The sequence below is a fragment of the Mercenaria mercenaria genome, chromosome 10, assembly GCF_021730395.1.
Source record: "Mercenaria mercenaria strain notata chromosome 10, MADL_Memer_1, whole genome shotgun sequence".
NCBI lineage: Eukaryota > Metazoa > Mollusca > Bivalvia > Venerida > Veneridae > Mercenaria > Mercenaria mercenaria.
The window spans coordinates 31,309,178-31,333,583 of record NC_069370.1 but is presented as its reverse complement, the minus strand read 5'-3'; the positions used below and the strand labels follow the sequence as shown (position 1 = coordinate 31,333,583).

The 24,406-nt window shown below is 33.6% G+C and overlaps 1 protein-coding gene across 7 annotated transcripts in view; it reads left to right on the top strand.

Moving 5' to 3' along the window:
* LOC123559511 (bromodomain adjacent to zinc finger domain protein 2B-like) overlaps positions 1-24,406 on the top strand; it is a 90,855-nt gene that overhangs the window by 19,605 nt on the left and 46,844 nt on the right. For 5 of the 7 annotated variants that reach the window (XM_053552607.1, XM_053552609.1, XM_053552610.1 and 2 more), the window contains exons 2-10: positions 7,222-7,368; positions 7,923-8,111; positions 14,882-15,126; positions 15,937-16,047; positions 16,472-16,768; positions 18,578-18,850; positions 22,605-22,725; positions 23,320-23,406; positions 24,138-24,322. In XM_053552607.1, the coding sequence (XP_053408582.1) occupies positions 7,260-7,368; positions 7,923-8,111; positions 14,882-15,126; positions 15,937-16,047; positions 16,472-16,768; positions 18,578-18,850; positions 22,605-22,725; positions 23,320-23,406; positions 24,138-24,322 (1,617 nt within the window). In that variant the 5' untranslated portion in view covers positions 7,222-7,259. Of the gene's footprint in view, positions 1-6,236; positions 6,345-7,221; positions 7,369-7,922; positions 8,112-14,881; positions 15,127-15,936; positions 16,048-16,471; positions 16,769-18,577; positions 18,851-22,604; positions 22,726-23,319; positions 23,407-24,137; positions 24,323-24,406 lie in introns of those variants that run through there. The other 2 variants (XM_045351396.2, XM_053552608.1) reach the window with 2 other exon arrangements.

Here is a 24,406-nt window from a genome sequence, read left to right as displayed (position 1 = left end):
TACATTTCTCAATAATGTTGTAAGTGAAAGCAGAGTAAAATGTATACATTCATTTACTAGCGCAATAATTTAGAGCATTAGAAAGCCATTGAACCCTTTTTTGTTTTAAACTTAGGATTAGAACATATTCTTTTTCTACTTCAAAGATTATGCGTCATAAAAATCTGAAAAGGGGAAATAATTCTACCAAACCTGAAAGCAACCAAGTTATTTTTATTCTAATTTGTATTATTTGTTATGCTTAATAAATGGACCAAGTTTGAAAGAAATATCTTCATTATTTTTCAAGAAATACTACTTTTTGTGTCGTAAGCCCGATCGGGCAATGTTACCAGCCTGGTAATCAAATTCTCTAATTCTAAAGACGGGGGTCTTGAATTATATAGCAGCAACTAGACAGAGAGACATTTCATTCTGATATATAAATGTTTTACTGTCAGAATTCTTTTGGAACAATGTGTCCAGTTTTTAACTCCTGAAAATATGTCAAATTATTCACTTTTTACAATGACTTGTCAAGTTTTTAGTCCCCTACAGGGGACTATAGGAATGCCCTCCATCTTGTCTGTCCGTCCACAAGTCTGGATCTTGCAGTTACTCAAAAAGTGCTCAAACTGGGTTCATAATACTTGGTATGGGAATAGAGGGCAATATGTAGATTATGCATGTACATAACTTATACTTGTAAGTCAAAGGTCAAGGTCAATATGGAAGGTCAAGTAAAAATTGTTTCTGCTCCATAACTTTTATATGCATTGATGGATTAACTTAGTACTACACAGAAATGTTATCCTTGATGGGACAATATTTCAACACATGACCTATGCTTGTTGGTCAAAAGTCAAGGTTACTATTGAAAGTTTTACACCAGTAGGGGACTTCTGTATTGCCACCCTGCAATACTCTGTCTCTTGTTCATTATGCCATGCTGGAGTTTTTGGTTCCATAATATCTTACATTACGGTAACATGTTCATACTTATTGGCGTTAATTATTGTACGTATGCTATATGAAATATTGCACCAGATTGTGTATGTTCTATAAATTACGAGCAGAATAAATACTGCAGATAGTACATTATTGAAGGGTGTTATTAATGTTTCCTATTTCATGAAATTATAAGAGACGCATGCGGATCACCCTTAAACAAATAGTGCTAAATTAAGTTGTAGTCAACAATGGATGGCTCTTAAAAAAATCTTCATGTTCCTTCCTGAATACCAAGGAAAAAATGTCAGCCAGTAAGAGAAAGGAACAAATAAACAGAATTTTCTTGTTGGGTTCACAGGTGAGGGATGTGTGTGTATTATCTGCTCTGCAGTGAGGCCTAAAATAAGATATTGTTAGTTTCCTCTCCGTCAACCTACCCATAAAAATGACCCTATTCAAAAGCAATGTTATTTCTCAAAAAGCTGATTTTAAAAGAATCCTTTCACAATTATCCCTACTTACCTACATTGTACCCACCTTTTAAGGCCATTGGTTGCCGGAGGGGTAACAAACATGTTTTTAAGGTTGGCCTGAATTTTTAAGAAAGCAGAATGAAAACTGAAGGATATATCAGTTAATTTTGTTTTATTTAACTTCTATATTTTTTCAGTTTAAAAGTAACATAATTAGCACCACGTTACTCTTTAATTGTGAGATTCTCAATTGATAATTATTACTTAACCGACCAGTAAACGATTCAGTACCTGTATTGTCACCCCCGCACGTAGGTAATGACATTTGAGGTTGATGAAAAGGCAAAATGGTATATATACATAGCACAATGAAATTTCAGTTTTTATAAGTACATTGTAATTCAACTTCCATTGTGTAGAAGAGACAAGTGAATAATTTAGTGAGTTGTTTAAAGGTTAATTTAATGACTGATATTATGAAATGATATTTATTTACACAAATAATTTAATGAATTAACGCACCTGTAAAAAAATTTTCTGTTTCAGGAGAAAAAAGTCAGATATTGTTTGCAAGGAAACTCAGGACAAATATTGTCATTTCATGATTTAAAAAGAAACCTTGGAAATTTAGTGCGCGATTGACATTGGTGGTTTCGCTACTAATAAAAGATAATTATTACCCGAACAGGTTTTTTTTAATTGATTAACATTGCCGGCTGTTTTTAATTGATTAGCATCATTGCTGCAAGGTATACTGCCAAATGTTCAAATTGATTAATACGAAGAAGGAATTGAATAAAGAAAGTATTAAACCAGTTAATTCACAGCTTTTTTGGGGTAAAAAAATTAAATTGGCTTCAAAAATGTTTTAAGAATTTTGCCAAAGCATTGGTATAAACTAATTGATTTTTATTTCTTTTTTTGATAATGTAAAATCATCTAATTTCATGGGTACGAAATTTCGTGGTTTTAGCCAAAACAGCTGTTTCGTGGGGGGGGGGGGGGGGGGGGGAGGGGGGATATGAATTTGTGGACATACATAAATGTAAAAATTTTACTTGTTCCTATTGTCTTTACTACAAAATATAATCTATGAAAAGTTACAGTCCCCCAGAGATATTAATAATTTCATAGTCATTTAGTATAAATCCGTGACTCGATAGGTATTAAAGAGTTGCAAAAGCTCTTTAATCTATAACGAAAATCAACATTTTCTCAAGTATTGAATTTATTTGTATTTAATTCGTGTTCTCACTTCTTTTGTTGTTTGTCCATGTGGTAAGTCTTATGTGAAACTGCGAATATATGACGATATTGACAATTGCCACTCCATTCTGTAAATGAGAAGTACTGTTGGAACGATATATCCGATATATCCGTTATTCTGTGATGTGCGCTTGGCCAGGATAGATATAGCTAATATAAAATGTAGGAATATAAAAGTGTGGAATCCTAGAAATCAATAGAAAACCATGTCTAGTGCTGGTTTGCTTGAATCATTCTTATATTTCCTATTTATTGATGGCAAATTTTCTCTGAGAGATACAGCGACATTGTCACATGAATTTTCTCTGTGTAAATTGATCACTGTTTAACTATTACCACTAATGCCTATTTATCATTGGCCGTTGTTTTTTATTTTGGTCTCGCCCTGTGTTTTTTCTGAAGAATACGATCTGACTTGTTTTTCCTCATGATTTTGTTATCATTTAAATACTGTATATAAAATGTGAATAATTCTACAGGTAACTATAATTAATAATTTTTTTTTTTTTCGCAATTCACAAAGTATTCAGTATGTGTGATTTTTTTCATATTGTGCATTAAATTTTGTTTTAACAATACAGCTGTAATAAACGTCGAAAATGATAATGCTTTTCTTTCACCTCAAAATAAAAAAAAATACGCTACCAGGTTTTGTAAGACAATTTTTCTTTAAAGTTGATCTCTCGAGTAAATGCGGTATTCATGAGGTGTTAGCAATGGTTACATATGTGAATGCATTATTTATATGAAAAAACTTAGAATATTCAGAATTGAGAGGGATGTCTGCATGAATACAGGAGAAAACTTCCGTAATAAATTCAGCTCAGATCTGTTAATATTCTAGTAGTATTGTAACAACACTAGGCTTTTAATATCGAGAAAATTCTTGTCTGCATGTTGCTAAAAGTAGCGCAGGATTATAACGATAAATTTGAGTCTTGTATATGACTTGTATTAATCAGAAACACTGTTTTCCAGTCTATGTAGATCCTAAATATAGCTTTTAAAGACGTGAACCGGCAGAATAGCAGAAAGGATGGAAAAAAGTTGTAATATTTCTTCTGTATGCAGGTCATTTGTTGCAAGTGTGCTGGATTTACCTGGCGCTGATTACATAATGTTGTGATTTGTATTTTAGCATTTTGAAAAACATAGACAGGAAGTTACATAGAAGCAGATGTTTTAAAAACATTAAAGAGCAGATAACTTCAAACATTTTGCAGATAGTGTCTTAAAACATTGAAGAGCAGGTAACTTTAAACATTTAGCAAATAGTGTCTCCAAACATTGAAGAGCTGATAGCTAAAATCATTTAGCAGACAGTGTCTTAAAACATTGAAGACTAGATAAATCTGAACATTTAGTTGACAATGTCTTTAAAATATTTTAGAGCAGATAACTTGAAACGTTATGCAGACAATACCTTAAAAAATTGAAGAGAAGATAACCTCATAAACATTTAGTAGACTGTCACTATGTCTGAAAACATTGTAGAGCAGATAACTCTAAACATTTAGCAGGCATTGTCTTAAAATATTGAAGAGCAGATAACTCTAAATATTTAGCAGGCATTGTCTTAAAACATTTTAGAGCAGATAACTCTAAACATTTAGTATACAATGTTTTAAAAACATTGAAGAGCAGATAACTCTAAAAATTTAGCTGATAATGTCTTAAAACATTTTAGAGCAAATAACTCTAAACATTTAGCAGGCATTGTCTTAAAATATTGAAGAGCAGATAACTCTAAATAATTAGCAGGCATTGTCTTAAAACATTTTAGAGCAGATAACTCTAAACATTTAGTATACAATGTTTTAAAAACATTGAAGAGCAGATAACTCTAAAAATTTAGCTGATAATGTCTTAAAACATTTTAGAGCAAATAACTCTAAACATTTAGCATACAGTGTTTTAAAAACATTGAAGAGCAGATAACTCTGAACATTTAGCTGACAATGTCTTAAAATATTGAAGAGCAGATAACTCTAAAAATTTAGCTGATAATGTCTTAAAACATTTTAGAGCAGATAACTTTAAAAATTTAGCTGACAATGTCTTAACACATTTAACAGCACTTAGCAGAGTAAATGTTCAAATGCACTGAAGAAGGACATGGAGACACAAAACAAAATAAACAAATTGTTTTATAGAAATCAAACATCAAGTAGAGAAACAAAATCTTTCCGAAAGCGGACTAGTTAAAAGTCAGCACGCTATATTGCCTGGAAGAATGTTTCTTTCAAACAGATTTGGTTTCAGAATTCAATATCCACACAAATTTCCTGCAGTTAAAATAATTAGTTTAATGATGCAAATTTTCACTTGAAAACAAAAGTTTGGGCACTTTTTGTCCATGTGTAAAAAGCAACATTTGAGTATCAGCATCCTGTCATGCAAAAAAGGCAGAAATATTCCTTTCTTCCAAATTTGTAGAAAAACAACAAAATCATGTGAACAGTAGACAGTTAACTTTATTCTTTCTTTCGGAGTAAAAATATATAATATATATAATTAAAAACACTGAAATTCATTAGCCTGAGCTTTCAACCTTTCGGCCTTCTTCAGCGGCGTTTATTTAACAATGTATACAAGAAAACGGAAGTGACGTGTGTTTTGGCACAACGTCCCATGTCTGTAACTCAGTGGAGCACTATTCTTTGGTCGATATGCCCTTAGTTTGTTTTTCCATAAGTTCTCAATGGTTTTGCGGTACAGGTCCATGCCGTGCAGCTTTTCCGCAAAATCGTCCTTATTGTGGTCATAAGTGTTGAAATGGACGGCCACTGGTAGATCGTCATATTTCGTTCAAATCCTGGATAGGTTCAATAACATATATACTCAGTTGTCACAGTATTCAGTCATTTATCCTCCAGCAGAAGTTGCTATTTTCTTTCATCACTTGCAAGAAATTCCAAGAATACTGGATGCACCCATACATGATGGTAACAAAGGGCGGGGGGTGAAAGTCCCATATACTTGTGTGAAGGTCCTATTCCTGGGTCATGTATACTAATCATGTAAAAGAAATGTAGGATTTAACATAGAAAACTGTCGTTATTCAGTAATAACACTTCGTCAATAGTTCCTGAAACTATGCTTTAGTTGAAACATCTGCATTTATCTGAAAGTTAAAAAGACTGCCTCTTTATAAAAAAGTTTTAAATAATATTTTGAGTCTTTTTACTGCACCTTTTAAAAGGAGGTGGGATTGTTCTCTTGTCATAAAAATGTATTCTTTACTCAATTATTGTATGAAATGCTAGAATATTATTGTTAACCCTTATCCTGCTGGCGGCAGATGATTCTGCCTTTGCGACCAGTGCAGACCAAGATCAGCCTGCACATCCATGCGTCTGATATGTCTGCATGTCGCTATCAGTCATAAATTTCAGTGAACCTTTGAGTAATAAGTGGTACTGTCAAATTGAAAGATGGACTAGTCCATTATAGAAATATAGCAGGTTAAGGGTTAACATTAAAGCAAGTAAAATCAAGTCTTAAATTAACTTTGTTTATAGGTTAAAGGCTTGTACATACTACATAGCACATCTGTGTATTAAACCTCAAATAAATACTTTCGAATTAAAATCTTTTTGCTTGACTTTCAAGTGTATAAAGTTAGCGGTGAAGATATTTATTGTGAAGAGTTGGATGTTTCATATATTTTCCTTTGTACATGTTTTTTATCATTATATAAACCAGTTTTTTATGTGTGTTTATAGTTTAAGCGCTGGTTTAAGACAGTTAATATATTATTATTGTTTACAATTGAATGTACAGGGGGAAAAAATCGGCTGTAATTTAATCTTTTAAAATGGATATGAATAATTAAAATTTAACAAAATGGCTGTCATAAAAATCTTTAACAATGAAAATTTGCTTTTAAAGAGAAAAAAAGGCTGAACCCTACAAGGATTAACACATATTTTTATGAAAATTTTTGTTTTAGCTAATAAAATAAACTCTTTTATCTGACTGAAATATAGTTTATAATGACTTAACAACATAATTCAAGGATATAATTCACCTGTTGAAAATGAATTTATCTGTTTAAACGCAGAGACACAATAGTGTTGTTTATACTCAATTAAAGGGAGGTAATGTGGTCTGTAAACTAAAAAAAAATTTGCTGTAAAACAAACTTCTACCAGAAAAATTTCATATTAAAATAAAAAATGAATACTAAAATCTTGGCAAAAATATCATACTGAAATTTGAGTATTTAGCAACATCATGGTGATCAGCAATCAATGTATTTCTATATACTGTAAAATCATTTAATTTCGTGGGCATGAAATATCGTGGTTTTGGTCAAAATGGCAATTTCGTTGGGATATGAATTCGTGGATTTCAACTTTTGAACATAGAATGAATGGGAATTTTACTTGTTCATTGGGATTAAATTTCGTGGATTGACTCAACCACGAAATCCACGAAAATTAGTCCCCCACGAGTATTAATGATTTCACAGTAACAGCTAGGCTATGAAATTTATAAGCCATTAATAAAATACATATTTTTTAAGATGTTGATTTTTGTTTTCTTTCAGTATCAATGTACCAATGTTTGAGATAGGCAGATGAACGTATGGAGCAGAAAGAGAAGACGTCTCCCATCTCGGGATCCAGCATGTTTGACCCGGCAAAGACGTCGCCCGTCCCAGGCTCAAACCTGTTTGACCCCACCACACTACTAGGTACAGAAAATATATAGTCAGACTGTTTTATAAAGCGTTTATAGTCAAAAGACAAATGTAAACGAAACACTTGTTATAAAGTGGTTTCAACTGTTTGTAAGATGGAAGAAAATAATCAACTTTTTAAGGAAGTTTTTGCTCATTGAACTTTACATGATTTTGATAAGTACATTATTGTAAGACAATGCAATCAGAAATGGTGGATAAATTTAGTAAAAAGTAATAAAACTTGCTAAAGTCACAACGGTAGCCTGCACAAAATTCAATTGTAATTTTTTAAGAGAGAAAGTATACAAAAATGAGCCGTGCCATGGGAAAACCAACATAGTGGCCTTGCGACCAGCATGGATCCAGACCAGCCTGCACATCTGCGCAGTCTGGCTTTCAAAGCCTATTGCTATTAGAGAAACTGTTAGCGAACAGCATGGATCCTGACCAGACTGCGCGGATGGGCAGGCTGGTCTGGATCCATGCTGGTCGCAAAGCCACTATGTTGGTTTTCCCATGGCACAGCTCAAATGTGTTTCTATTGTAATTTTTAATGTTCTCTACAGGGGCATCTCCATTTGCTGCGGGGATGTCAGCACTGCCTTTTGCCCACTTGGCCCATCTGCCTGGAGCATTCTCGATGCTTGGCCATCCAGCATTTCCTGTTTCATCGCTGTTTGGTCGTCTTGGAGATGGTATTACAAGTCCGTTGGGTATATCATCATCCCTTGCAACCAGTCTCAGTCCAACATCAGGTGAGTGTTTATAAAAGTTCTGTGGAATGTGATTAAAATGTGCTTTCATTATTTATTTTTTTACTCTCATCTACTGACATAATACAGACTGCTTCTGACGATATGTGTCTTTCGCGTTCGCATGGCAGATCAGTTCTGTGATAAGTCCTTTGTGTGTTGGTCTTCAACTTGGTCAGTTAGACTGAACTCAAAATTTGGGGCATATATTGGAATGACAGCTGCATTACTCTTCTGTAAGAGTGTAAGATGCTTCTTTGGTGTAGACTTGGTACTGTGGTACTGAATATTAAAAGAACTATCATGAATTTTTTCAAGCTGCTTTTAATGTTGACAATGATTGTAAATTGCATTAAGATTACTTATCATCTTTATATACTGTAGATTGGGTGATATTCGGGATGTTTTTATTTTCACTATCATTCATGGCGAAAGAGTTTTAAGACTTGTCTGACATTTTGTCAGACGAAGCGGGACAACCTGTCAGACCAAATGGAAACTCGTCTGACCGAAAATATGTTGTTAAGAGTAAACAAACACTGTGAATCAGGTACGTTAATAGTCAATCTTGTTGTGATGTTTTGGCAAAAGCAATGAAAAATGAATAGGTGTGTAAGGAAACTATGTTGTAATAAACACTTTGGTGATAGTAATTAAAAGCCGACCCACTCTGTACCATATCGGACATATGATCTGATATCTTATCCATATCGTAAAACAAAAACCCTCTTATTTCATGAATAATTAATGAGCAGAGCTACTAACCATGAAAACCCTAAATAAAACCTTTGTAAATATTACCTAATCTACAGTAAAACTTGATTAAGGTTTTATATTCTTTTAACGGCTTTAAAATGTTAAATATTTCATTAAAACAATATGTTTTCTGACACATGTAATATTATTTATGTTAAACGTGATGGTAGAATTTTTTTCAAGTGGCTTTTTAAATGTAATATCAGCCCATGTAAGAATGCACTAAATAATTGTTGAAAATTGGACAGGAAATATTAATACTTCAAGAATTAACAGTTGAAGGTTACTGAAAAAAATTTGTTACCCTCATTTCTTGGAAAGTTACTGTTCCATTGTTTAGTTACAGTGACCAGACAGAATTTAATTACTTCCTGAAAATTACAGGTCATTTAATGTCATATGCAGCTATATGTTTAAACATGCTCAAAAGTTCATCATTTCAAACTGCTGAACTGTTTCATATTGTTTGAAATAGCATGACTTCAGACAATATCCTTTGAAAAGTTAGAGGAATACTTGTCTGACATTTGTCAGACGATCGCGGGTACAACCTGTGCAGGTACAAATGGAAACTACTCTACCGAAAATAATGTATTCTTGTTAAATAAACAAACATGTGAACAGGTACGTTAATAATCAAATCTTGTTGGTGATGTTTATGGCAAAACAATGAAAAATGGATAGTTGTAGGTAAACTTTTCTAAATAAAACTATTGTGAATGTAATTAAAATGCCACCTCATAAGCAACGAATATGTTTACCATATGAAACATAATGCATCTTTTGAAAATATTATGAGCCTCATCGATAAAACAATAAGTCTTTGTGTTCCATGAATATTAATGACAGCTGACGCATTTAATATTCCTTAAACACATAGTTTGACACACAGAAACTATGCAGCTGTAATAAAGCTTGTCAACACTATGTTCAGCACTAAGATGAATTGTTAAATGTAATAAGATAAGGTTTAATTCTTTTGAAGATTAAATGTGCATATTTATTAAACAAAATGTTGTTGTCAAATGTTTATTAATTAATTTAACTAGAATGGAAGAATTTTTCTGCAACTTGGCTTATAATTGTATCATATAGCCCCATGTACAGCAAGCCTATAATCCATCCATGCGTGAAATTACAAAATTTAAGAATTTGATAGTAATAATGTTGATAACTTGTAAATTTGTTAGCCACTTTCATAAAGTGAACAGTATGTTTAGTACGTGCAGCGTTTATTACTTCCTGAATCTGTACTGCAGTACTTAATTTATGCCTTGTGTATTAAAATCCAATTTCTTGATCTTTAAAGTATGTCATATTCATGATTGAAATTAGCAGTGACTCGAGACAAATTCTTGAAGTAGGAATCTAACAATAAAACATGTGTAATACTAAATGATGACATTAATACTTTAAAATAATTATTCTATGAAATTCATGAATAACAATTAACCATCTTTTTATCAGGATCAAATGTAAGGATAACTATAATACATATGGAGGTCACTTTTCAAAAAAGGGAATACAAAATGTCAATATAAGCTATCAAGAATGCTCTCCCTTGTCAGATAAGAGCATACTTGATTTATTGATGTTTAGAATAAAATCATATTAAGCATAGCTTTTGTAAAAGAAAATGAGCCGTGCCATGTGAAAACCAACATAGTGGCTTTGCGGCCAGCATGGATCCAGACCAGCCTGCGCAGTCTGGTCAGGATCTATGCTGTTCGCTTTCAAAGCCTACTGCAGTTAGAGAAATTGTTAGCCAACAGCATGGATCCAGACCAGACTGCGCGGATGGGCAGGCTGGTCTGGATCCATGCTGGTCGCAAAGCCACTATGTTGGTTTTCTCATGTCGTGGCTCAAATATTGAAATGACAGTTTTGTTTAGAATTGTATTAAGAAGTGTTTGAATTTTATTCGGTTTGAAAGAAATGTCCATGATTTATTAACAGTGCAGAAAATGAAGAAAATAGAAGTTTCTGAAATGAAATTTTTTAAAAAGAATTTACTGCAGAATGAATGAAAGAATATTTTGCCTTGCAATCTTTCAGGACCTTCACTAAGCTTTGATTCTATATTGAGCCCTCTACTTCTGTCCATGGGTCAAGGCGGCCCCATATCTGACCCCTTGTCTCTAATGAAGCCGTCGAGCACGAGTACCGAAAATTGTAAGAATTTAGTATAGATAGTGAAATTGTGTGATGAACTTTATTTTTAGCTCACCTGTCACAAAGTGACAAGGTGAGCTTTTGTGATCGTGCGGTGTCCGTCGTCCGTCCGTCCGTGCGTGCGTCCGTAAACTTTTGCTTGTGACCACTCTAGAGGTCACATTTTTCATTGGATCTTTATGAAAGTTGGTCAGAATGTTCATCTTGATGATATCTAGGTCAAGTTCGAAACTGGGTCACGTGCCGACAAAAACTAGGTCAGTAGGTCTAAAAATAGAAAAACCTTGTGACCTCTCTAGAGGCCATATATTTCATAAGATCTTCATGAAAATTGGTCAGAATGTTCACCTTGATGATATCTAGGTCAAGTTCGAAACTGGGTCACTTGCCGTCAAAAACTAGGTCAGTAGGTCTAAAAATAGAAAAACCTTGTGACCTCTCTAGAGGCCATATATTTCACAAGATCTTGATGAAAATTGGTCAGAACGTTCACCTTGATGATATCTAGGTCAAGTTCGAAACTGGGTCAAGTGCCGACAAAAACTAGGTCAGTAGGTCAAATAATAGAAAAACCTTGTGACCACTCTAGAGGTCACATTTTTCATTGGATCTTTATGAAAGTTGGTCAGAATGTTCATCTTGATGATATCTAGGTCAAGTTCGAAACTGGGTCACGTGCCTTTAAAAACTAGGTCAGTAGGTCAAATAATAGAAAAACCTTGTGACCTCTCTAGAGGCCATATTTTTCATGGGATCTGTATGAAAGTTGGTCTGATTGTTCATCTTGATGATATCTAAGTCAAGTTCGAAAGTAGATCACATGCCAACAAAAACTAGGTCAGTAGGTCAAATAATAGAAAAACCTTGTGACCTCTCTAAAGGCCATATTTTTCATGGGATCTGTATGAAAATTGGTCTGAATGTTCATCTTGATGATATCTAAGTCAAGTTCGAAATAGGGTCATGTGCGGACAAAAACTAGGTCAGCAGGTCTAAAAATAGAAAAACCTTGTGACCTCTCTAGAGGCCATACTTGTGAATGGATTTCCATTAAAATTGGTCAGAATGTTCACCTTGATGATATCAAGGTCAATTTTGAAACTGGATCACATGCCTTAAAAAACTAGGTCAGTAGATCAAATAATAAAAAAACCTTGTGACCTCTCTAGAGGCCATACTTTTCATGGGATCTGTATGAATATTGGTCTGAATGTTCATCTTGATGATATCTAGGTCAAGTTTGAAACTGGGTCAACTGCGGTCAAAAACTAGGTCAGTAGGTCTAAAATTATTTAAATCTTTTGACCACTCTAGAGGCCATATTTTTAAATGGATCTTCATGAAAATTGATCTGAATGTTCACCTTGATGATATCTAGGTTAGTTTTGAAACTGGGTCACGTGCGGTCAAAAACTAGGCCAGTAGGTATAAAAATAGAAAAACCTTGTGACCTCTCTAGAGGCCATATTTTTCATGAGATCTTCATGAAAATTAGTGAGAATGTTCACCTTGATGATATCTAGGTAAAGGTTAAAACAGGGTCACCTACCTTCGAAAACTAGCTCAATAGGTCAAATAATAGAAAAACCTTGTGACCTCTGTAGAGACCATATTTTTCAATGGATCTTCATGAAAATTGGTCAGAATTTTTATCTTGATAATATCTAGGTCAAGTTCAAAACTGGGTCACATGAGCTCAAAAACTAGGTCACTATGTCAAATAATGACGTCATACTCAAAACTGGGTCATGTGGGAAGAGGTGAGCGATTCAGGACCATCATGGTCCTCTTGTTGTATATCATATCTGTCTGCTTTTTTTTTTCTCATTTCAGCCAAATTTATAATTTTCATTCCCTCTTGTGTTTTCCAAGTGTCTGCAATTTGATATAATGATTTACATTTCGAAGGATTTGTTGCTTTGTAAATTATCGCCATTGTCAAAACCTCTGTTGTTTAAGAGTCTTAAACTAACAGGTAATAAGCGGGCTTTGATACATATGTTTTACATATTCATTACCAATGAATTGCTGCGGACACTTCTTAAAGATGGGGTTTATGTTGAGGGATATATCTATGAATGTCATGTGATTGGATAATTTAATGGTCTGTGTACAATCCAGAAAAAAACCCACAGTCAAATGGAATTACATGAAAAGTGACTGCTAAGTTAAGCAGACAAATTTTGAACATCTGGCTACACCTGTGGTATTGTTTTGTGAGCTCTGATCACTGGAATTAAAGTTATGATACAATATTGAAGTGTTACAATTTTTAGCTCATTTGATTCTTAAAATAACGTATGCAGTATTAATTGTCTTTTTTTGATCGTCAATGTTGGTTAAAAGTTTTATTTAGGTCTATATTTCTTGCCATCTTTATGCATAATGATTGAAACTTTGTACATTTGTTTATAACCAGTAGGTGAGTAAGAACAGTATCTGCTAGCATTTTCACCCAAGATCTTGTTATGAACAGGTTGTCACTTGATGATATATACTGGGATAATATTATCAATGCACTTAATGACAGTTTACTTAATTCACTTAGAAATTGTCGTTAATGCATAATGTCATTCGTTTTCAAAAGAATGCACGGCATTCATAATCCCAAAGTTTTGCATGAATATTACAAATATCTGTTTAAATAATCTCAAGCTATTATTGATTCCAGTTGTTGATGTAATGAAGGCATTAGTGCAAGATGATATATTTTCCGTTGCAGCTTCTTGCTCAGTGTACTGTGCAGCGTTTTTTTTTTGTTTTTTTTTGTACTTGAATTTTTGTGTGTTTTAGCGTGTTTTGATTTTTACAAATGTTTTCATAGTGTGAAGTAGTAATTTTTTTAACATTTTTAAAGAGATAACTATTAATTGTATAAAAAGGTGTATTGTTAAACTTATTTTAACCTTTGACATTTACGGATAGAAATTCAAAATTTGAGGATATTTTTAAGTTCATTTTGTAACGTGATGCTTTATTTATTTAAAAGATATTATTGTATCCATTTTGAGAGTCTCTTTTCATACAAACAGGATATGTACTTTTTTTTCTGTGAAACCTAATCTGCACTGAGTCAGTAAAATGTATCACTACTTTCATTGTTACTCTGAAAACCTCAGTTATTGCAGTGATTATAGAACATATTTGAAATATTTTGATTTTGTTTTTTGATTTTGATAACATCAGTGGACTTTAACAATCAGAAATTATGCAAAACTTTACATGCTTGGCCTTGATGCGTGTTGATCTATACGTGTTAAAAACCCGTCTGCTGCAGTAGGAGACAATGACCCAACTGTGAACAAGAAGTATTAAGTACAGTCGCATTTAATAATTTCATAATATAAAACATTACACATTGTTTTATTGCATTTTTTTTCATGTTTATTCTTTTTTATTTTATGTTTTTCGGTGGTTTATCGAAATATAATGGTGAATTATATCCTGATAAACTCACTGGCCACTCAGTGAAAATTATCAAATCTGATACCCGGATTAACTTCAAAAAGTTTACCGAGCGTACTGAAAGCCGGAAACAATATGATGACGTCGTTAAAATGACGTCATCTTTGCGATGCTTCCTGATAAAATTTCCCGCAAATTTCGACATTTTATTGAAATAAACACAACAAAAGCAGAGTTTTAGACAAAAAATAAACAGAAAAATTGTTGGTATTGATGTAATATCACGGTAATTTCACTCGTGAACACCAAAAGTTGTTATTTTCACTCGTGGCTGAGCCACTCGTGAAAATATCACTTTTGGTGCCCACTCAGTGAAATTATAACGTGATATTACACCGAAACCAACAATTATCCTCTATGTCTTTCCTTCCATATTTCAGCAAAGTATGGCATGTTTGGGAGTTCACTTGGGTTTACGAGCAGTCCCACTTCCTCCTCTAAAACAACAACCTTGAGTAGCACAGCGGGATCTAGTCACACAAGTACCTCATCTAGGGGCCGTCGGAGTACAAACGGTGGGCGGGGTCGACCTCGTAAACTTGTGAAACAGCCTGCAATACCGTTGTCCTTGGTCCAGTCTACATCTATACTCTCGCCTTCCATGCTGGAGAAATATGCAAAAAAGGTATGATTTGTTGTAATACATGTATGTAAAGTCATTGATATTTGTGGGGGGACTAATTTTCATGGACTTGATGGTTTTATCAGTCCTCGACCTTAAATCCCAACAAACAATGAAAAAATCCCATTCATGTTATCTTCAAGCAGATGCGGAAGAATTTTCATGAAATTAAATAACTGGCCCCAATTTCATGAAAAAACTTAAGTAATTACTTAGTTAAGTCTGTTATTTTAAAATTGTACCATTGCTTAAGCTATTGTTATTTAATGTTATTTTTTTCTATACCAATGTATTTATAGCTAAATTAAACTATGGTTAGTAGTATTTGTCTGCAGTATTTATTTCAGTCACACAAATATGATATTTCTATTTAAGCACGATATAACGAACTTAAGTATTTGCTTAAGTATATTTTTTATTTTTATACTTCATTTTCTGTAAAATTCAGAATTGCTGTGCTTTGATCTATGAAGTAGTCATGTACTGGTCTGATATAGATGAAAAAGTCAACATTGAAGACTCATAAAGGGCAAAAACAAGCATCTGAAATAACAGACTTAGCTAAGCAATTACTTAAGTTTTTTCATGAAATTGGGGCCTGGCTCTGGAAGATACATTAATCATTAATATTCTTGAGGGATTGTTTGTTTAAAGCCCAGCAGATATTCAGTTTTACATAAAAAATCATATCATCACAGAATAGCCGTTTTGACCCAAACAATATCATGCCCATAAAATTAAATGATTTCACCAGATACTATAAAGTTGAAGCTATTCAGAACTCTAGGTGAGACATGTTTTTGTTTCTTTCAGAAGGAGAGTTCAACAAGTAATGGATTGGACAGCGAGGCACATTCAGACAGGAGTTCCGTATCAAGTCTTTTTGATATCAACTTCGACAAAGATGCTGCTAAACCAAAGAAGGTAATACATACATGACTTCATAACATGATGCACTTTAAAAAAAAGAGAGTATTTGATTTAAAATTACATGTTATCTAGTCATGACAAGAAATCCTTTGCTGTATAATACATTTATTATTTGGTATATACAATGTCACAAAGTCTTTCATTTATGAAATGTAACTTTGCAGTAATTTCGCCATAATGAAAACTAATTTCACTAAATTAACAAAGAGAAATGATAGAAGTTCTCTAGAGTTTTAGACTTTCGATGAAATAAAAATGAATATGTGACTAAAATTTGTTTTAAACATCTGGATTTAGCATTTTCACAAAACTTGCATAAACAAGTTATGAACTCATTTACTCGCCATGTGATTAAGGGTAGATATTGCTGTGTTATGATTTTTTGTTTTCTCATAATATTAATGCAATATATCAACAGTCGTCTCCTTCACCAAAGGCCGAGTCAAACAGAACCCCCTCCACCTCACCAAGCAGACGGTCACCATCAAAGCCAGTAGCTTCAAGCAGTGCAGCCTCCACACCCCCACCAGATAAAGTCCATATTGACAGCCTGAAGAAAAAGCTGATTGCAGACCAGATCAGACATAGGATGCAGACTAAGAATTCTGGGACGTCTGAAACAGGAAGTAGCTCTCCACCTCCATCAGGAAGAAAGAGGAGAGGGAGACCACCCAGGATCTCACAGGAGAATTATATGTCAGCACAGGAATTAGGGGTAAAAAATTGTAGCCACATTTAATCATGCATTAATTCACTAAATATGGTAAAGTAGGTTATAGTAGTATATCATTCTTCTTAGAACATTTCCAACCATAACATGATTTATTGGATAGTTAAGTTTTCCTGACATAAAGTTTTGTCATAATTCTTTTAAAAATCCTAGCAGACTATTCTCTTATTAATCAATACTTTCTGAACAAGGTAGCTGCAAATGTCAGAATTGTGAGTGTTTGTTTATACCAATGATTAGTTAAACATAGTATGATTTTGAAAGTGTTGATTATTATATACTCAACATCTTTCCTAACTCCACACCTGTCTTTTTAGCTCACCTAAGCACAAAGTGCTCATGGTGAGCTATTGTGATCACGCTGTGTCTGGCGTGCGTGCGTCCATCCGTTCGTCCGTCAAGTCGTCCGTCCGTCGTCAACAGTTGTGTTTAAATGACATCTCCAAAACCACTGAATGGATTTTGATGAAACTTGGCCATGATGTTACTTGGGTGGTCCTGTACCAAAGTTGTTCAAATGGTTCCGCTTGGTTGCACATAGGGGCCACCAAAGCTATAAATAGAAAAATCTTCAAACGACATCTCCTCCTAAACCACTGGTCCGATTTTGAAGTAATTTCACACAAATGGTCCTTATGTCACCCTCTACCAAGATTATTCAAATTTTACCGATTCGTCAAAAAACATGGTGGCCATGGGGCGTGGATATACATAGTCGAAACTTTAAAAATCTTCTTGTGTGATACTACTGTCCCAATTTTAAAATAATTTAACACAAATGGTCCTTGTATGACCCTCTACCAAGATTTTTCAAATTATTCAGATTCGTCAAAAAACGTGGCCGCCAGGGGATGTGGTCACTTTTCCCTATATGTATGTGGTGGAAATTTAAAAAATCTTGTGTGAAACTGCTGCCCTGATTTTAAAATAGTTTATCACAAATGGTCCTTGTGATACCCTCTACCAAGATTGTTCAAATTATTTTGATTCATCAAAAAACATGGCCGCCAGAGGGCGTGGTTACTTTTCCCTATATGTATATAGTGGAAACTTTAAAAATCTTCTTGTGTGAAACTGCTTGCCCGATATTAAAATAATTTTACACAAATGGTCCTTGTGTGACCCTCTACCAAGATTATTCAAATTATTCCGATTCGTCAAAAAACATGGCTGCCAGGAGGGCGTGGTCACTTTTCCCTATATGTATATGGTGGAAATTTAAAAAATCTTCTTTTGTGAAACTGCTGGTTGATTTTAAAATAATTTTACACAAATGCTCCTTCTGTGACCTTCTGATTATTTTGATTTGTCAAAAAACATGGCTGCCAGAGAGCGTGGTTACTTTTCCCTATATGTATACAGTGGAAACTTTAAAAATTGTGTGACATGTATATAATATAGGCTAACATAGAAGAAACCTAACTCTGTACTTGTACCATTACATTATACAAATGCACTTGAAGCCTTGTACAGGTGAGTATTTAGAGTCAGTGACCCTCTTGTTTGTTTTTATCTCTGCCAAATTTTGACAGATTGTTAAATGATTAATGCAGTTAAATAAAACATAACAGCAACAACAGTTGTAACAGTAACAGTTGAAATAAGGTAAACCAAAAATAAGAAGTCACAAAATGAGTGCACTTTTGTGCAGGTTGGAGTGCGGCAAATTGTGCCATCTGCGGGATCAAACAACTTTGCGGCCAGCATTACACTTTCAAGGGATGAAATGTGCTCTTGACATCAGATACTATTCTGTAAGTAGAATAGAAAGGTACGCTATTATTAAATTTTCAGGAGGAAGAGAAACGTCAAGAGAGATTGAAACGTGAGCTAGAACTTGAGTTAAAACAACAAGAAATAGCGCTGAAAATGATAAAATCGGCTGGAAATGAAAAGATCAGTAAAGGGACTAAACTCAACTCTGTTCACGGTGATAAAACTGTGGGAAAAACTGGTGTGAGACGCAGAAGTCCAAACAAGATTGCTGACAAACTGAAAATGATGGCGGAACTTGCAGCCAAAAATGGAGGGGATGATGCCCAGTCAGCAGACACTGGTGAAGAACAGGTATGTAGTTTGCTTTCTTTGTTCTCCATACACATGGGTGGTCAAAACATTCATATACATCCTTATTCATCCACATACTCACTTTTTATAATTACATGTACATGTATAGTCATTATTGGAATATTCATATATGAGAGATTACAGTTTTTATTTTATGCTTACTAATGAAATACTACTGTTTGCAGATCAAATTGCCCTTTTGCCTTTTCTTAAATCGATAGACTTGTACCTTTATGTCACAAAAGCAGCGAAGCTGAAGCTATTTTTGGATCTCGTCTATACAGGTAACTCCGCCTTTCCGATCGATACGAGTAAAACAATACTGAATGAACTTGCATGACCGATGTGACCGAGAAATGATGATTTAATTACTGTTGGAACGGGTGTTTAAACGGATTGTAACAGATGTACTAGATCTAATCTACATTTAAAATTTAAATGAATCTTGCCACAATGCACACTACATTTAGATAGCACAGGTGTGAAAAAAGACACTCTTATTTATTACAGGTTTTTTTCTGCCTAAATTTCATGCAGTACCTTTTGCTGCAGACTTTTCTTTTAAATAATGAATTCCGTGTTTAGTTTTCACAACAATTATAAAACGTGACTGACTCGAGTTGTTGGATTCGCTCATCATTGATTGAAGGGCATAAGTTCGATTCCCGGAACCGACCATGCCTCTTTAGTTGAAAAAAGTCGGCAATTTCTTACGGAATATGCGAGTCTTAGTCTAACTAATTTGACGCGATCCTAGGAAACAGTTACAAGCTATTTTCTCCACTCGAAAGAAATTGTCATCGCTAGATTTGGGTTTAAATGCTGATTTTGTTGCGAATATGAGATAAATTCAAATAAAACTTACATGTATCAAACGGTAGTCCAAATAATTGTACTCGAGAGTTGAATATTGTTATATTTTTTGACTGGTCGATATCCCCTTTAGGTAGACAACGTAGAATTTCAAAATGTAAAATCTGTCTATCCGAGGTATTATTATTTAGACTAATCAATTTCAATTCCTCATTAATTTATGTAGGCATAAAAGTTATCATAATTCCCCTTAACACGATTAACGTTACACATAAAGTGCAAGCGATAAAACCAAATGGCGTACGTGCTGTTATTTATACTCAATTATTTTGGTCCTTTTAGAGTGACCGTCACAAATATAAAATAAATAAACGTCGAATTATTTTGACTTATTTGAGTCTATAAATGGTTATTTCCATGTACGAAGACAAGGCTTATCAACTCCCTGTATGTAAAAAACTGAAATAGTGTTAAAACGACTTCAAATAAATAGTAGATAAATTCACATACACGTAAACCCACCAAACAAATAAAATATAAAAAAAACTTGATCTGATTATAAAGGAGTTAGATGTGCGGTAGTTAAGCTACGGAAGACTCTGCAAAAGTTTGAATATCAAATAAATCAGTTTTATGGATATGGCAACTAGATCTACAAGTGTTATGTAGCTTGAAGGTTCAATGATAGGCCTACCTTTCTATAAATATACCTTGCGTAGATCTAGATGGACATTCCGTCGATAATAATTGTCATAACAAACAAAAACGCTGTTTTCATTTATACGTAATTGAAATATTTAATTCTACTTATAAAGCATATCCCTTATCACCTTATTGCACTTTACAATGTATGCAAGTACGGTAAAACTTCAAAGATAGAGTCAGAGCTCACGCTTTGTGTGACGTCAAGATACAGAAAAAAAAAAAACTTTCACGACAAGGTGAATGGATAATTTATTGCTGACAAGGCGGGGTTAACCTGTCAGGATTACACCAAAAATAGCTTCAGCTTCACAGTTTTGTGACGTAAACGTGCAACTCTATCGATTTGAAAAAAGTTGAAGGGGCAATTTGATCTGCAAACAGTAGTACTGTATTCTATCAGTTAAATGTTTTTATATCTCATCACTTACACTGTGAAAATATGAAATCTATATTTTCACACTGTGAGAGATATAGCTCCGATCCACTTGTAGATTGTGTATGAATTTTAAATTATTTGCTTAAAACAGGATGAAAATTGTAGTCTCACTTTGTTCCTAAATAGTATATTTCTCGATTCAAATTATTTTACTTAATGAGAATTTCATAGCATTATGCAGCAAAAAATAAAATAAAATGGAACTTTATGTTGTGTGCGTCTTTCTAACATCACAACACGTCTGACGTCATGTCTGTTTACGTGCGCCTGTTTCCCGCGCTGAGATTAAAATTTGTTGCAAAATGCACATCTCAACGTAATTAAGCATAAAATAAAAAGAAAATTTGTTTGTTTTTCATGAATATGGAATATATCTCACCTCAAAGTGAGAAAATTATCACATTTTCACTTGCGCTACGTGCTGGTGAAAATATTTGAAATTTTCTCACTTCGAAGTGAGATATATTCCATATTCAGTCAAAACAAACAAATATCCTCTATTTATTTTAACAGAGTTGGACTATATTAGGAAACTTGTAATAATAAATGTTCAGGACTGTCCTTAACAGATGTGTTGTCAACACCTTTCTTTTTCGCTGTTCGTGAATTTAATGTCAATATGAGGTTTCATTTTAGGCCATCACACACTTGTGACATTTCTTTAATAATTAGGCTTCCATTATATTTGCTGACAGAACACACCAACAGTTCAGTTTAAGGGAAAGGCAATATTGTTCTTATAATTCTTTGTGCTGGGATTTCTCAAATCATTTAGGGGAGTGAAAAAGTTTTCAAAATCGGCTTAAAGTTAAAAAAGTTAAGAACATTTAAATATTTGATTGAAATGGCAGCCATTTTGTTTCCATGACAACTTTTCCATGGCAAGTTTATTCAATTTCATGATATATAATTTGAACTGTATTACCTTATTCCTGTAAAATAATTTCTTTATTTTTTCCAACTATATTGAAAGGAATTACGTTTTACACCTTACACTTATGAAACATTAGAAATTAACCTATTAAAAAGGTTATTTGCTAAATAAAGAATTCATTTTCATCAACACACTACAGTGGCTGCCTTCATGATCAGCCATTTTCTTAAATTTCAAACTGCCATATCATTATGAGTATAAATCCAATTTTAAAAATTCTTTCAATGTTATAAAAGACTTGAGGATGGCTTACTTATAAAGTCAGCTTATTATCAGGCATTATCAGGCATCCCTTGCACTTTAAATTTAATCTTTATTTATTTTTTAGGCAATATTTAGGATTTTGCAATTTCTTCATTTCACAACTTCAGTTTATTGCAAACAGATCCTTAGAGATTTTTTTTTTATCTCTTTCAAGACCTTACATTGACAAATTTAGATGTTTCACAAGGAAAATCAGATTGCTCGGTATTCATTTAAAAGTAAACTATTTGAGATGTCAACATGAAAATATTATGAAATAGCTGTTTCTTTCTAGAACTAAATTGATAAATTATGTAATAATATACTTGAATTACAGGAGCTTTGCAATATATTTATCAGGTATCAGTTGTGTTATTTGTCTTATAAGACTAAAAGAGCCTTGAATTGGTTCCATGATTATACAACCAAATCTAAAGAACCAGCTCAAAATGCAACACTGCCATTTGTCATTTTCAAGAATGAGCTCAGAATCAACCAATCAAATGCTAGAGGTTTTAGATGGGTCTCTGAAGTGAACATTGAATAATAACTTTATGATAAAATAGTTTTTTGTTTTTCTGGAGCCATAAACCGAAATGAAAATATTTTTATGCCCGTTTCAGGAGCCAGGTACCAGTAAAGATGCATCAGCTAGTGATGATGGGGACCAGATGTCCAAGGTGAAGGACATGTTTCACGATACTAACAGTAATGGTAGTTCAGCTCTGGATTCTAATGATATAGGTATGTGATAATAAGAAAAGTGCAGTCATGTCACAGCTTTTTCACCACAAGATATACCAGGGTCTTTTATGTGCTGTGAAAGTTGACAGATTTGATGTAAGAGAAGAAAACTTGATTTTATGTGACTTGTATTTTTATGAATTCATGGAGACAAGTAAAAAACTAACCTGATAGTTTGTTATTATGTGAGGCCAATATTTAAGCATCTGAATTATCATAGATAAAGTAAATTTAGTAGCATGTGAAAGAACCCATTATATTGTAATAAAATAACCCTCATCATCAATTTTTGAACTTGAGATTAATGCGTTTTTCCCTCTTCTGCTTTGTTTGTGCTCTTTAGAACTAGGAGCAGAATGTCACATGGCAATTGAAATCATACTGTTCAATTTATCGCTTGTCTGCATGTCCACCATTGTTTTTTTGCAAATTTTTACGAGCTTTCTTCTTCATTTTGTTAGAATAGAGATTACAGTAATGCTGTTGTGAAAATTATCGCAAGAATTCGATATCTGAGTTAGATGATTAAACTTACTGAAAAGAGAAACATCATCATGTAAATTTTGAATATGATGAACAATTTTTCCTTTTCAGAGAATGGAAGTTTGAGTGGGTCAGAAATGGACAACACGGGTGACTCTGACAGTGATGATAATGGGAAGAGGAAAGCTGACTCTGATGGTAAGACCAATTGAAATGAGTACTGCTTTAAATCTGCCTTCCCTAATGTTTGATTTTTAAATGGCAGTGTTGAAAATTAAGGCGCAATAGAATATAATATGTGAAGATATTACAATCTTCTTTCTTGTATGACCAGCGAAATTAAAACATTATGTATTCAAAATCAGTTTAAATCATATCAGTTTAAAGCAAACCTTTTGTCAGAGTTGGTTGACTTGGTTTATTCTGGTTAGAGATATTAGCTGAAGTTTTACTGACTTTCAAGTTTATAGTGACTTGTCTATTTTTAGTGTTTCACTGTTCTGATATAACATAGCCAGTCTGCTTGGCTTAATAGGGATAGTTCAGATCTATGGATCATAGGGTCATGAGTTTCATTCCAGAGTGAGGGGTATGTTCTCCATGAAGATTTGATAGAGGACATTGTGTCTGAAATCATTTGTCCTCTACCTGTGATGAACGTGGAGAAGTTGGCAGTTACTTGAGGAGAACTGGGAAGTACGGGTACAGAATCCAGGAACACTGGTTAAGTTACCCGCCTGCTATTATATAACTGAAATAATGTTGATAAATGGCTCCAAACAAACATAAAAACTGATGATTTGATGTAGACTGGCTACCACAGGAGTGGCAAGTCATTGAGAGGTATCGTTGAGATGTTAACTGATAAAAGCTGAATAACACAATATTTTGATCAAAGTAAATTCACAGAATATATTGTAATTTGATAGGTGGGGAGAGACCGATAAAGAGAAGACATGTTGTGTTAGATGATGACAAGATAAAGATCCCTCTTAGTAAAGGCTGGAAACGACAGACAAATATACACTCATATGGACGACGCGGGATAGTCGGAGAAGTATGGTACTTTGCTCCATGTGGAAGGAAGATGAAAACAATTCCAGATGTAATGAGGGTATGTCAATATAAATATTGTATCATAGCTCGGTGTTTTTTCTTAACAAATTTGGTGCAGGTAATTCGTATACACTGAGTACAG